The sequence below is a fragment of the Carica papaya genome, chromosome 5, assembly GCF_054855325.1.
Source record: "Carica papaya isolate Zhongbai chromosome 5, ASM5485532v1, whole genome shotgun sequence".
NCBI classification, from domain to species: Eukaryota; Viridiplantae; Streptophyta; class Magnoliopsida; order Brassicales; family Caricaceae; genus Carica; species Carica papaya.
This window is the reverse complement of record NC_142313.1, coordinates 22,477,378-22,489,124: the sequence shown is the minus strand read 5'-3', so window position 1 is coordinate 22,489,124 and position 11,747 is coordinate 22,477,378. Positions and strand designations below refer to the sequence as shown.

Sequence of the window (11,747 nt, the reverse complement as noted above, 5' to 3'; positions counted from 1 at the left end):
AAGGCCAGGTCTCTCCTTCGGGTATCAGCATAGCTCTTCTGCCTACTCTGAGCTGTCTGGATGTTCTTCTTGATCTTAACTATCTTGGACGTGGTTTCTTCCACCAAATCCGGGCCAAACAATCTTCTATCGCCCACTTCCTCCCAATAAATCGGTGACCTGCACGGACGCCCGTATAGCGCCTCGTATGGGGCCATGCCGATGCTTGCTTGGTAACTGTTGTTGTAGGCAAACTCTATCAGGGGTAGATGGTCGTCCCAATGGCCTCCGGAGTCAAGGACACAAGCTCGGAGCATATCCTCCAGCGTACGGATTGTCCTCTCTGATTGTCCATCGGTTTGGGGGTGGAAGGCAGTACTAAGGGACAGCTTTGTTCCCATAGCTTGCTGGAAACTATTCCAAAACTGAGAAGTGAATCTGGGATCCCTGTCGGATACCACTGTTACTGGGACTCCATGCAGTCTGACTATTTCCCGGACATACATTCTTGCCAACTTGTCCAAAGAATCAGTCATTCTGATGGCCAGGAAGTGGGAAGACTTAGTGAGTCGGTCAACAATTACCCATATGGCATCGTGTCCCGATCGTGCCTTGGGTAGTCCCGATACGAAGTCCATGGTGATGTGTTCCCACTTCCACTCTGGAATCGGTAAAGGCTGAAGCAACCCCCCTGGGCGTTGATGTTCTGCTTTGACCTGCTGACATACCAAGCACTTAGATACAAAGTCGGCTATATCTCTCTTCATCCCATTCCACCAGAATCGGGGTCGCATAGTTTGGTACATTTTTGTACTTCCTGGATGCATGGCGAACCTTGAACTATGGGACTCTGTCATGATGTCTCTTTTTAATTCATTGTCGTCTGGGACACACATTCTGTCCTTGAAACGAATCAATCCGTCGGCAGAGATCTGAAATTCTGAGTTCACTCCCTGTTCTGCATCCTTCTTGCGGGTTACTAGGGCGGGGTCAGTTGACTGGGCTTCCTTTATTCTTTGGATTAACTCGGGTTGGACTACTAGGTGGCTCAAACATGTGGCCCTCTTCAGATCTCGCAGTCGAACCTGCTGCGTAGCCCCAATGGACCTGCATTCTGAAACCATCAGATGGGCTAGGGTGCCTGCACTCTTCCTGCTGAGGGCATCGGCTACTACGTTGCCCTTACCTGGATGGTATAGGATGTCACAATCATAGTCCTTGAGGAGTTCCATCCACCTTCTCTGACGCATGTTGAGATCCTTCTGAGTGAAGATGTGCTTCAAGCTCTTATGATCGGTGTAGATCTGAAAGGTCTCTCCATACAAATAATGGCGCCAGATTTTCAAGGCGTGTATGATTGCGGCAAGCTCCAAGTCATGGGTAGGATAGTTCTTCTCATGATTCTTTAGCTGTCTAGACCCATATGCTATAACCTTTCCATGCTGCATCAGGACACAACCCAGACCCAAATAGGAGGCATCACTATAAACTGTATACCCTCCTGATCCACTCGGTAGAGCCAGCACGGGTGCAGTAGTCAGTCGCTTCTTCAATTCTGAAAAACTCCTTTCGCAGTTCTCATTCCAATCAAACTTTGCATTCTTCTTTGTGAGTCGGGTTAGAGGGGCCGCTAGACTGGAGAACCCTTCGACAAACCGGCGGTAATAACCCGCCATCCCTAGGAAACTGTGAATTTCCTTAACTGTTATCAGCCTTTCCCAACCAAGTACCGCTTCAACCTTTTCGGGGTTCACCGACACCCCTTCCTTCGATATAACATGTCCTAGGAAGGCGGTTTGCTCGAGCCAAAATCCACACTTGCTCAACTTTGCATACAACTTCTTTTCCCTGAGTACCTGGAGGACTTGGGCAAGATGATGAGCATGTTCTTATCTACTTTTTGAGTAGACTAAGATATCATCGATGAACACGATGACAAATTTATCCAAAAACTCTCTGAAGATTCTGTTCATTAGATCCATAAAGATGGCCGGGGCGTTGGTTAGCCCAAACGGCATAACCAGGAACTCATAGTGTCCGTACCTGGTTCGGAATGCCGTCTTGGGGATGTCTTTTGCTCTCACTTTTACCTGATGGTAACCTGATCGTAGATCTATTTTAGAAAAGACCTGTGCACCCTACAACTGATCAAAAAGGTCATCAATCCGGGGAAGAGGGTACTTGTTTTTAATTGTTACCTTGTTTATCCTTCTATAATCAATACACAGTCTCAACATTCCATCCCCTTTCTTTGCAAAAGTAACCCCGGCACCCCATGGGGAAATGCTGTGTCTAATGAAGCCACTGTTTTGTAGCTCAGTGATTTCTTTCCTTAGCTCTTCCATCTCGATGCGGCTCATTCGGTAAGGAGCTACCGAGATGGGTTGGGTTCCTGGCTGTAAGTCTATGGTGAACTCGACCTCTCTGTCCCCTGGTAGACCGGGCAGTTCATCCGAAAATACGTCTGGAAAGTCTCGAACTACTGGAATCTCTTGGATACAAACTTCCTTCTTGGGTTTACCATGTACCACGTCCGGGTCTGCGTCGGCATCCCTCTGGGTAAGGTTGTAAACTCTGCCCTGGATTGGAGGCCTCCCTTGATTCTGGTTCCTAGGGCACTCCCTCGCATAGTGCTGGGCACTGCCGCATATGCGACAGGTGTTGTTGATGCGGTAGCAGGGTCGGTCCCCATGATCCCTGCCGCAGTACTGGCAGATCTTCCCACGTGCTGCCCCCAAAGCCTGAGGAGGGCCCTGAACGGCAGGCCTGGGTCTCTTACTGGGTTGGACAGGCATGGTAGGCGCTGGCCTGCGGAGCGGGGCTGAAGGTCGGGAACTTCCCGCTAGCTGGGGGCGGGTGTCGAAGCTCCTTTCTATTATCTGCGCCTTTGCCAGGACTGCCAAATATGTCTCGAGCTCCATCACCAACAAGTGCTGTCTGATCGCGGGGCGGAGGCCCCACTGGAATTTCCTGGCCTTTCGGCCCTCATCCAACAATGTCTCCGGGGCATGTCGGCCCAGCTCCAGGAACTTGCGGGCATACTCCGACACTGTCATATTACCCTGGACCAATTGAGCAAATTCCATTTCCTTTAAATGTTGGATGTGTTTAGGGAGATACTCCGCATGGAAAGCCGCTAGGAACTGCTCCCAAGTAACTGGTACAGGCAGGGTGGCCCGCTTGAGCTCCCACCAGCGTACCGCTTCCCCTACCAGCATGTAGGAGGCAATGGCAGCCCTCTGCTCAGGAATTACCCCCAAGGTCTCAAAGGCTCTCTCAGTCTCTGCCAGCCAGTATTGGGCCTCTTCGAAAGAGGATCCCCCTGAAAAAGTAGAAGGGTTCAGTCTCCTGTACCTCTCTATGAAGCCGGGGTCGATCAAGGAGGGAGCGGGGTCCCGAGGTAGAGGGACTGGGACCGGCTGAGGGTGAACTGGGGGACCCTGTGGTGGCGCCTGCTGATGTGGTGGGGGCACTGAAATATGCTGTGGCGGCACCTGTTGGTACTGTGGTTGTGGTACCGGGTCGTACCGCGGCTGTGGTGCCGGGTGGTACTGTGGAGGAACAGGCTCCTGCCTGGGTGGCTCGGGATCAGCCTGCTGTAGCGGGGGCTCAACCTGCGCTAGCGGAGGAGGTCCGGGTAACTCCCTTCTCTCCTCTTGCCTTCGCTGGGCAACTACGAGAGCTTCCACCATCTCATATAATCTGTCCAAATCCCCCCGAAGCGAATTATCTTGGGCCGCTCGGTTTAGTGGGGGCCTTCCTCTCCTCATTTCTGTGTACCTGCTTTTACAAGGAATGGTTGAGTAACGACCAATCGGTGAGTATTTCTTTAAAGGACTATAGTGTAAGGGATGGGTCCGAGGAAACCTGGCTCTGATACCAACTGTAACGGCCTCGGAAATATTAAAATGAAATGAGTATTTAAATATATCAATTGCGGAAGCGAGATCAAAATTTCAGTTAACATCCCTTACACGAAAAACCAAAAACGTACTTAAAATATAAAAGATTAAACTAACTAAGAGAGAAACTCAAAAATAAAACTATGAGTATGACTACAGAGTCTCTAGGCATCCCCTTCGTCGTCCTCCTACGGAACGGGCTCGGGAACCATGTCTTCCTGATCTGAAATGGTTAAGTAAGGAGTGAGCTACACTAGCCTAGTAAGAACATCACGATATCTCACCGTCACGGAGGTAAAGGTTGGTAGAAAATACAAAAAGACCAATGGAGCATAATTTACAACAAACTCGCTTATTAACATAAAAACCTTTTCCATCCACTTACCTCGGTGGAATTTATGAAAACAATAACATTATCATAATCATGGAATAATATAAGCTGTAAAACATAACACTTATCACGCCTCTTGTAATTCAATCATTGTACAACATATCTTTTCTCATTTACCAGCCTACTAGTATCCGTGGGGGTCCATAGGGGTCCCGCTACCCGTTAACCTTTAACATTCACAATCAGTTTCCAGGGCCGTCCCCATACCTTGTCCGGTATGGGCGCCAAAACCATAAACCTCAATACCCCGTTCGGTATGAGGGTGAAACGGGCCGTCCCCATACCCCGTCCGGTATGGGCGCCAAAACCATAAGATCTCCATACCCCGTCCGGCATGTGAGACCAAAATCCCGGTAGGGTTCCCTACGGACCCGGTCCGTCCACCATCTCCCAAGATATCTAGTCAGGCTGACCCCCATAATACAATTATCAGTCTACACAATCTTTCATTTTCCTTTTCCTCAGTCAGCATCATCAATTCACATACAAACAAGCAAAACAGTAATTCATGCCAAACAGATAACATACAGTATCAGTTTTTCAGTCATTCAACCCATGATTAATAAAAACGTAGTATATGCACACAAATCTGTAAAATGAACACATCAAACCTCATTTTGCATTTAAAGCTGTAAACGGGCCAAATAACAGTAAATCACCAATCACACTAGACTCGGGCTCCATTAGCCACCTTAAGCAATTTCACACATTCGTTAATTCAAGAAATACCGTTTTATCATTTTGAACTTTAATACTGTGATAGGAAATAGGGTGAGGGGTCCTTACTTGTTTTCGGGATCCGAATACGATTCACAGTGCGCCTGCAGGCCGTCCCTAATTTTCCCTGAATTTTTCCCGGGGAACTGAAACACACTAACAGTACCTGCACGTGTTCCAAAAAAAACCCAAATTAGGCCCAGGGCCTCTTTCGGCCCAAATCGCAACTCCGGCACGGCGGCTCCGCCGTGCTCCGGCGACGGTGCCGCCGCTGGCGGCGGCGAGACGCCTCGGGTTGGCTGTTTTCGGCCATTTTCGGCCGAATTCGGCCACACTCGCATCGGTCCTTGTGAGAAAACAACCCTAGGGCCCTCGAGGGGCCAAAAAATCACGGAAAAACGGAGCTTACCGGCGGCGGCGCTCTCGGGTGCAGCGGCTCTCCGGCGAGGTTCGTGTTTTGGTGATTCGGCTCCGGTCAACCTGTAGAGAAAAGAATGGTGATCACGTTGATATAAAAATTGCATCGAACGGAGGCCGGGAAGGGCCTCGTCGGAGGCAAAAACCGAGAGGGGGCGCGGCGGCGCCGCTGGTCTTCGGCCGCGTATTCCGGCCGTTTGGCCGGGATTTTGGCTTCGATTTGGCCATAGGAGGAATCAGCGTGGAAAAACGAGTTGGGGGTATGAAATTTACCTCGATCGGCGGTCGGAAATTTCCCCGGTGCGGCGGCGGGTGGCGGCGGTCGGCCTCTGGTTCGTCTTCTCCGGCGAGCGGCAGGCGGCTAGGGTTTGTGGTCTGGTGTGGGGGTTCTATTTATAACCCCTTGCCTTTTGATCTCAGCTGTCCATTTTGTTTTAATCTGGGCCGTTCGTTTTTGATTGAATCTGGGCCGTCCGTGCGATTGTATCTGGGCCGTCCGATCGCGCGATTGATCTGGGCCGTCGGATTTCACCAACGCGGATCGCCAACGTGGCTACCTTTCGGAGTGACGTGGTCTTGCCACGTGGCAGGCCCCGGTTGGCCAGGACTGCTGACGTGGCTGCTGACGTGGCTTTTTTTTTTTTTTTTCCTCCTCCTTTTCGGGTGCTACATTTTTTTTCTAGAAACTTTTGGACTAAAATTTTTGTTCCATTCCAGTCCAGATTCAATTTGGTTTTATGCAAAGCAATTAATATTTTTTTTAATATTAAAATTAAAATATTTAATATATAAATTATATAAATGTGTATATTATATACATTATATAAATAACATATTAAAATATTAAATATATATAAATAATATATGTTTTTAAAATTAAAAATTAATATACTAGTATGTAAATAATATGTTTAAAATTTTTAAAATTTGAGTCAATTTTGGTTCACTTCTGTTCGCAGTAAACTAATCCAAAAATTTTAGTCTAATCTAGTCTTCAGTTTGAAATTTTTTCTCATTTGGTTTCTATCTAGACCAACCTAGTTTCGGACCGATGATCACATGACATGATGGAAATAGACTAGCAAGTGCACTAGTCGCATAAGTAATACAATGATGATAGTGTGCATAAATATCACTTTTGTTGCTTAGTTTGAGTGCACAATTGAGTCATTTACTATCAAACTTAAGGGATTTTGTTGGTTTTTAATGCATGTATAAATATAGGATTCAACTCCATAAAAGAGCATAGCTGAGTTGATTTTTGCACAAAGATATTTGTCAGTCTGTGATTAAGTGTTGGGCAAGGCTTGTACCATAGTAGCGTCAACAGATACTAGTTGTTTTTAACTACACTCTTTCAAATTCTAATTCTATACTTATCCGAAGATGTGATGTTGAGACAAAGTAGTATTTTCAAATACTAAAAGATAAGACCAAAATTAGAGAAGGATTCTATCTTCACAAGAATTAATTATTATTATTTTTTATTCTTTAAATAAAGGTGAATTATATATTGAAAAAAAGCAAATTGATTATTTTCCTCAGTTTTTGTTTTTCTGTAAAGTTCTTCTGCTGGTTTTGAAAAGTTGTTGGTGTTCAACATTCGTGTACATTCCCATAATGATGGTGTTTTTCCAAAATCAAACTTTGTTGTTCAGCATCTTGGACTAGCCATCCCTTAGAAGGTATCGTTAAAAGATCATCAATTCCTAATGAAATAGATGTAGCAGTGGCTTGCTGGAAACCCAGAGTCTTTACTTGATCCAGGATGTGTGATGTATATGCCATTCCGAAGCGATCTATTAATCTGCTGATAAGTCGTTTAAGATGAGCAACTAGATATTTTAAGTTCCAGTTGAAGATCTAATTGAAGTTCTGATTCAAGGATTATGAGATCGAATTAATTTATTTTCTTCTCTTTCTTATTTATCAGTATTTATATATTTTCTGTGCATATAAAAATTATTATTGGTTATCTACTACAACAAGACCCGTTGTGCAATTAACATAATAATATATTGCTAGTCAGGATTCTTGAATCCGTAATTATTCAGGTTATTCTGATAACCAGTGGTAAATTAGTGATTACACTAAGGAAATATATAATCTAATATAAATGAACTACACAGTTAAGTTTGTTGGTTAGAATTGAGTCTTTTTTATTCTTAATATTGTTAATGAATTAAACTCTAGGAACGTCTCCAAAGTTGTTTATTAACAAGGGTAAATCAACATGGTTAATTTAAAACTAAGAAAAGATTGGTTATTAGGACCATCTCCAATAACTAGAATTAATTTATTGAAAATTGGTAAGAGTCATCTTTGCATCAATGATCGATCTTATGAATTAAAACTAAAAATTTTTCTTTGACTAGAATTTATCTATATTGATTTTTATTTCATTTAATGTGTTGCTTCATTTTCTGTTGATTTCTCTTAATAGTTTAATTGTTCATTTTCAATTCAAAACAAAAATTTCCCTCTTTTTATTTTATTTTAATTGTTGGCCATAAGAGAATATTATATCTTAATTCCTTGTGAATTCAAATCTATTCACTGTTGCTGCAATTTAATTTATTATTAGAATAAGAATTTATTTTTGGTGGATTCGACACTCATCAAATTTTGGTACCATTATCGGGGAATGAGGTTAAACTAATTTAATTTTTTTTATGATTAGGTTTGATCATGAGGAACCATTTCTTTGTGATTAAAAAATTGAAAAAGTTGTTTGAAACTTGTAGGAACATACTAAGTTGAGAGGAAAAAAGTTAAAAGTCATAATTTCAAAGTGTAGTCAAGACACAATCCTTGAAGTCATCAATTTAGCCACTGAATCCAAAGATGAAGATAAGAGCATATGGCTTAAGAACGTACATTAAGAGAGTTGGCAGCCCCACCTACCAACCAACAACCCCTTTGTTTTACTTGTCCAGCCTTAGAAGTGATGTTTTACTTACCCAACAGACTAAGTTGATTCATTTGCTATCCAAATTTTAGGGATTGGAGAATGAAGACCCCCACAAACATCTCAAAGAATTTCATATCATGTGTTCAAGTATGAAACCACGAAGAGTTTCTAAAAAACAAATAAAATTAAGGGCATTCTTTTTTTCTCTAAATGATGCGGCTAAGGATTGGTTATTTTATCTACCTCCTGGTTTAATTTCCACTTACACAGATACGATAAAAATATTTTTAGGCAGTTTTTTCCTGCCTTCAGAGCTGTTAGAATAAGAAGAGAAATATGTGGGATAAAGCAAAAATATTCAAAGAGTCTCTGCAACTATTAGGAGAGGTTAAAGTGGTTGTACGCAAACTGCCCACAACATGACATCTTGAAATAGTCCCCCAGTCAATATTTTTTATGAAGGATTGCTGCCAACAGAGAGAAAAATGTTAGATGTGACTAGTGGCAGTGTTCTAGTGAATAAAATGCATCGATAAGCTAGAGATTTGATAATAATCATGATTGCCACTTTGTAGCAATTCAAAAATACACAAAACACCTCAAGAATAATGAAAGAGGTAACTATATCTTCTTTTGAATCTCAAATTTCACAATTAAGTATTTTGGTGCGAAACATGGTTGCAGGTAACACTCAATAAGCTAGAGTTTATAGAATTTATGCACACTAGGAACATTCTACAAACATGTGTCCTACACTTCAAGAAGATAACCAATAATAGATCAATGCAATGGGAGGATTTCTTGGTCAATCACAAAGGACCCATTTTCCAAAACTTATAACCTAGGATGGAAGGATCATCCAAACTTTAGATATAGAGCAGGACAACTAAATTTCCAATAATACCAGCTAAAACCACCTTAACAACAACAACCACCACCTCTAAAATAAGGTATGTTTATTGAAGAAATTGTTAAATCACTTGCTATTAATACTCAAAAATTGAGACAAGAGCAAACATCCAAAATTTAGAGACCCAAGTGAGCCAATTAGCAATATCTTTAAGTAAGTTAAAATCCCAAGGTAAATTGTCATCTCAAATTGAGGTGAATCCAAAGCAAAATATAAGTGCTATCATGTTAAGAAATGGAAAGGAATTACTAGAAAATCCCCTTATGGAACGACATAAAACCAGAGGTTGTTATTGATGATAATGCCTATGCCGATAAGCTAAGCCTAATTTTGACCAGCCAACATCATTGATGATCAGTTGACCATTTCTAGAAAGATTTACAAAATCAAAAAAGGAAAAAGAAGACAACAAGATCCTAAAAACTTTTCTCAAGGTTAAGATAAACATTCCTTTACTCGATACAATTAAGCAAATACCTCGATACACTAAGTTTTTGAAGGAGTTGTGCACCAACAAAGAAAATTTAAGCTGTAATGAAAATATAAGTATAAAAAAAATATTTTAGCTATAATTTAGAGGGAACTACCCCTCCAAATGCAAAGAATAATGCATGTTTACTATTTCTTACAAAATAGGCACATTAAGCATAAAGAAAGTCATGTGTGACTTAGGAGCATCAATAAACATCATGTCATTGTCCATTTATTCAAATTTGAATGTTGGTTCATTAAAGGAAATAGGTGTCATAATTCAACTAGCTAATAGGTCGATCGTTTATCCTAAAGGAGTCCTTGAAGATGTGCTAGTCCAAGTAGATAGTCTCATTTTTCCTACTAATTTTTATATATTAGACATGAAAGATAATAAATCATCTAATTCCTCTAGTATTTTGATATGAATGTCTTTTCTTAGTACAACCAAGACAAAGATAGATGTGTAAGATAGTACACTTATTATGGAGCTTGGTAGAGAGATTATAAAATTTAATGATTATGAAGCTATAAAGTATCTTATTGATATGTCTTGTATGTATAATATGGATACTGCAGATCCTCTAAGTCAAAAATATTTTGATTTAAGTTATGATAATAAGTTGGACATTGTGCTTAGTAATAACTTTAATATGGACAACTTAAGGGTTTTAGAAGAGAATTTTATTGTTGAAGGGAATTTCCAAGATATGATGTTTGAATTGAAGGCACTTAAACCTCTAAAGAGTAATGCATTGCGTGTTGACCTTCCTCCTTCTCACACAAAACTTTTACATTCTATTTTATAGGCACTAAAGTTAGAGCTCAAGTTGCTGCCTGGATATCTGAAATATGTGTTCTTGGTAAAAGGGGAAACCCTCCCAGTGATAATTTTTAACAAACTAAGCAGGATAGAAGAAGACAAATTGATTATACTGCTTAAGGATTGACAATGTCTAGCCTAGAACAATAAACAATGATGCTAAATGAGAGGCAACCCATTCAATTTTTTTTCTTCTTATCTTAAGTGTTTTCTTTTATTTTAGGGATGTTTTTATTTTTTATTCTTTCATTTTTTCTTTTTTTATTATCTTCTTCATTTTTATTTTGATTGGAAATTTTTTTTGTCACTTCTAGTTCATTAATAGAGTGGACGTGCAAATTTTTATTAGGTTTTAATTTAGGAGATTTGCATAATCCTTGTCTAAGGCTTATGCCACATGTGATATCCCAGGTGCCAATTAAAGTAAATGAGTGTCAGATACAGATTTAGAATAACGAATGCATGATAATATTTATGCAGCGGAATCAAACCTTAACAAATCTCTTACAAATATATATACTGTTCTAAATACATACATCACTGAGGCCAGAAGTTGTAACAAAATATAAAACATAAGGGCTACTTCTTTCACTATGCTACTGGAATTCATCAGAGTGCGAGAATAGTCATGCACTCAGATTTGTGGACCTACGGGACCCTCATAAACTTCTAAGGGTAGGTCTGTCTGCGGTTCCTCATTTTCTTCCTCATCTGGGAGGGGGGAGATGATGGAAAAAGTGAGTTTCATACGCTCAGTAAGAAAAATAGTATTAAATTTACATCGTAAGATTTCAAAAATTTATTATTTTATCTCACCATCTAGCTTCCTTGTTGACCTAACTCATCATTAGAAAATAAAACCATTTATTTGAATATCAAAATAGCATGTTAGTATAGAAAATCAAATATACATATATCATGTTAAATAATAGAGAAAAATAAATAAATCATGAAATGCATAAATATTTCGTGTCATACTTCACGAAGTCATTATAAACTTCTATCTCTAAGGGCAAATACAGATTTTCAACTACTCAAGTGGAATGACCAAATCAGATATAGATATAGTAATTTTTTCAATTCCACTTCCGGTTGGCCAAATCATGGTGCGATCTATGACCACGGTCATACCAATCATAATGGTCCTAACAGATATCTATAGTCATGATATTACTTAGCCACGAGTGACCCCTAAAAATAGTGCAATACCACTCTCGTCAAAGGGT

The 11,747-nt window shown here is 40.8% G+C and overlaps 1 protein-coding gene across 1 annotated transcript; it reads right to left on the bottom strand.

Annotated features, from left to right (window-relative positions):
• Nucleotides 1-2,103: 2,103 nt before the first annotated feature.
• Nucleotides 2,104-4,168, bottom strand: LOC148255901 (uncharacterized). The gene has a single exon (XM_088220420.1). It carries the CDS (start codon nucleotides 3,747-3,749, stop codon nucleotides 2,118-2,120), a length of 1,632 nt encoding a protein of 543 aa, XP_088076546.1. The 5' UTR covers nucleotides 3,750-4,168; the 3' UTR covers nucleotides 2,104-2,117.
• Nucleotides 4,169-11,747: the final 7,579 nt, after the last annotated feature.

Excerpts from the sequence above, each read along its gene's own strand:
- LOC148255901 (XM_088220420.1), bottom strand. The coding sequence starts at position 3,749 with ATGAGGAGAGGAAGGCCCCCACTAAACCGAGCGGCCCAAGATAATTCG.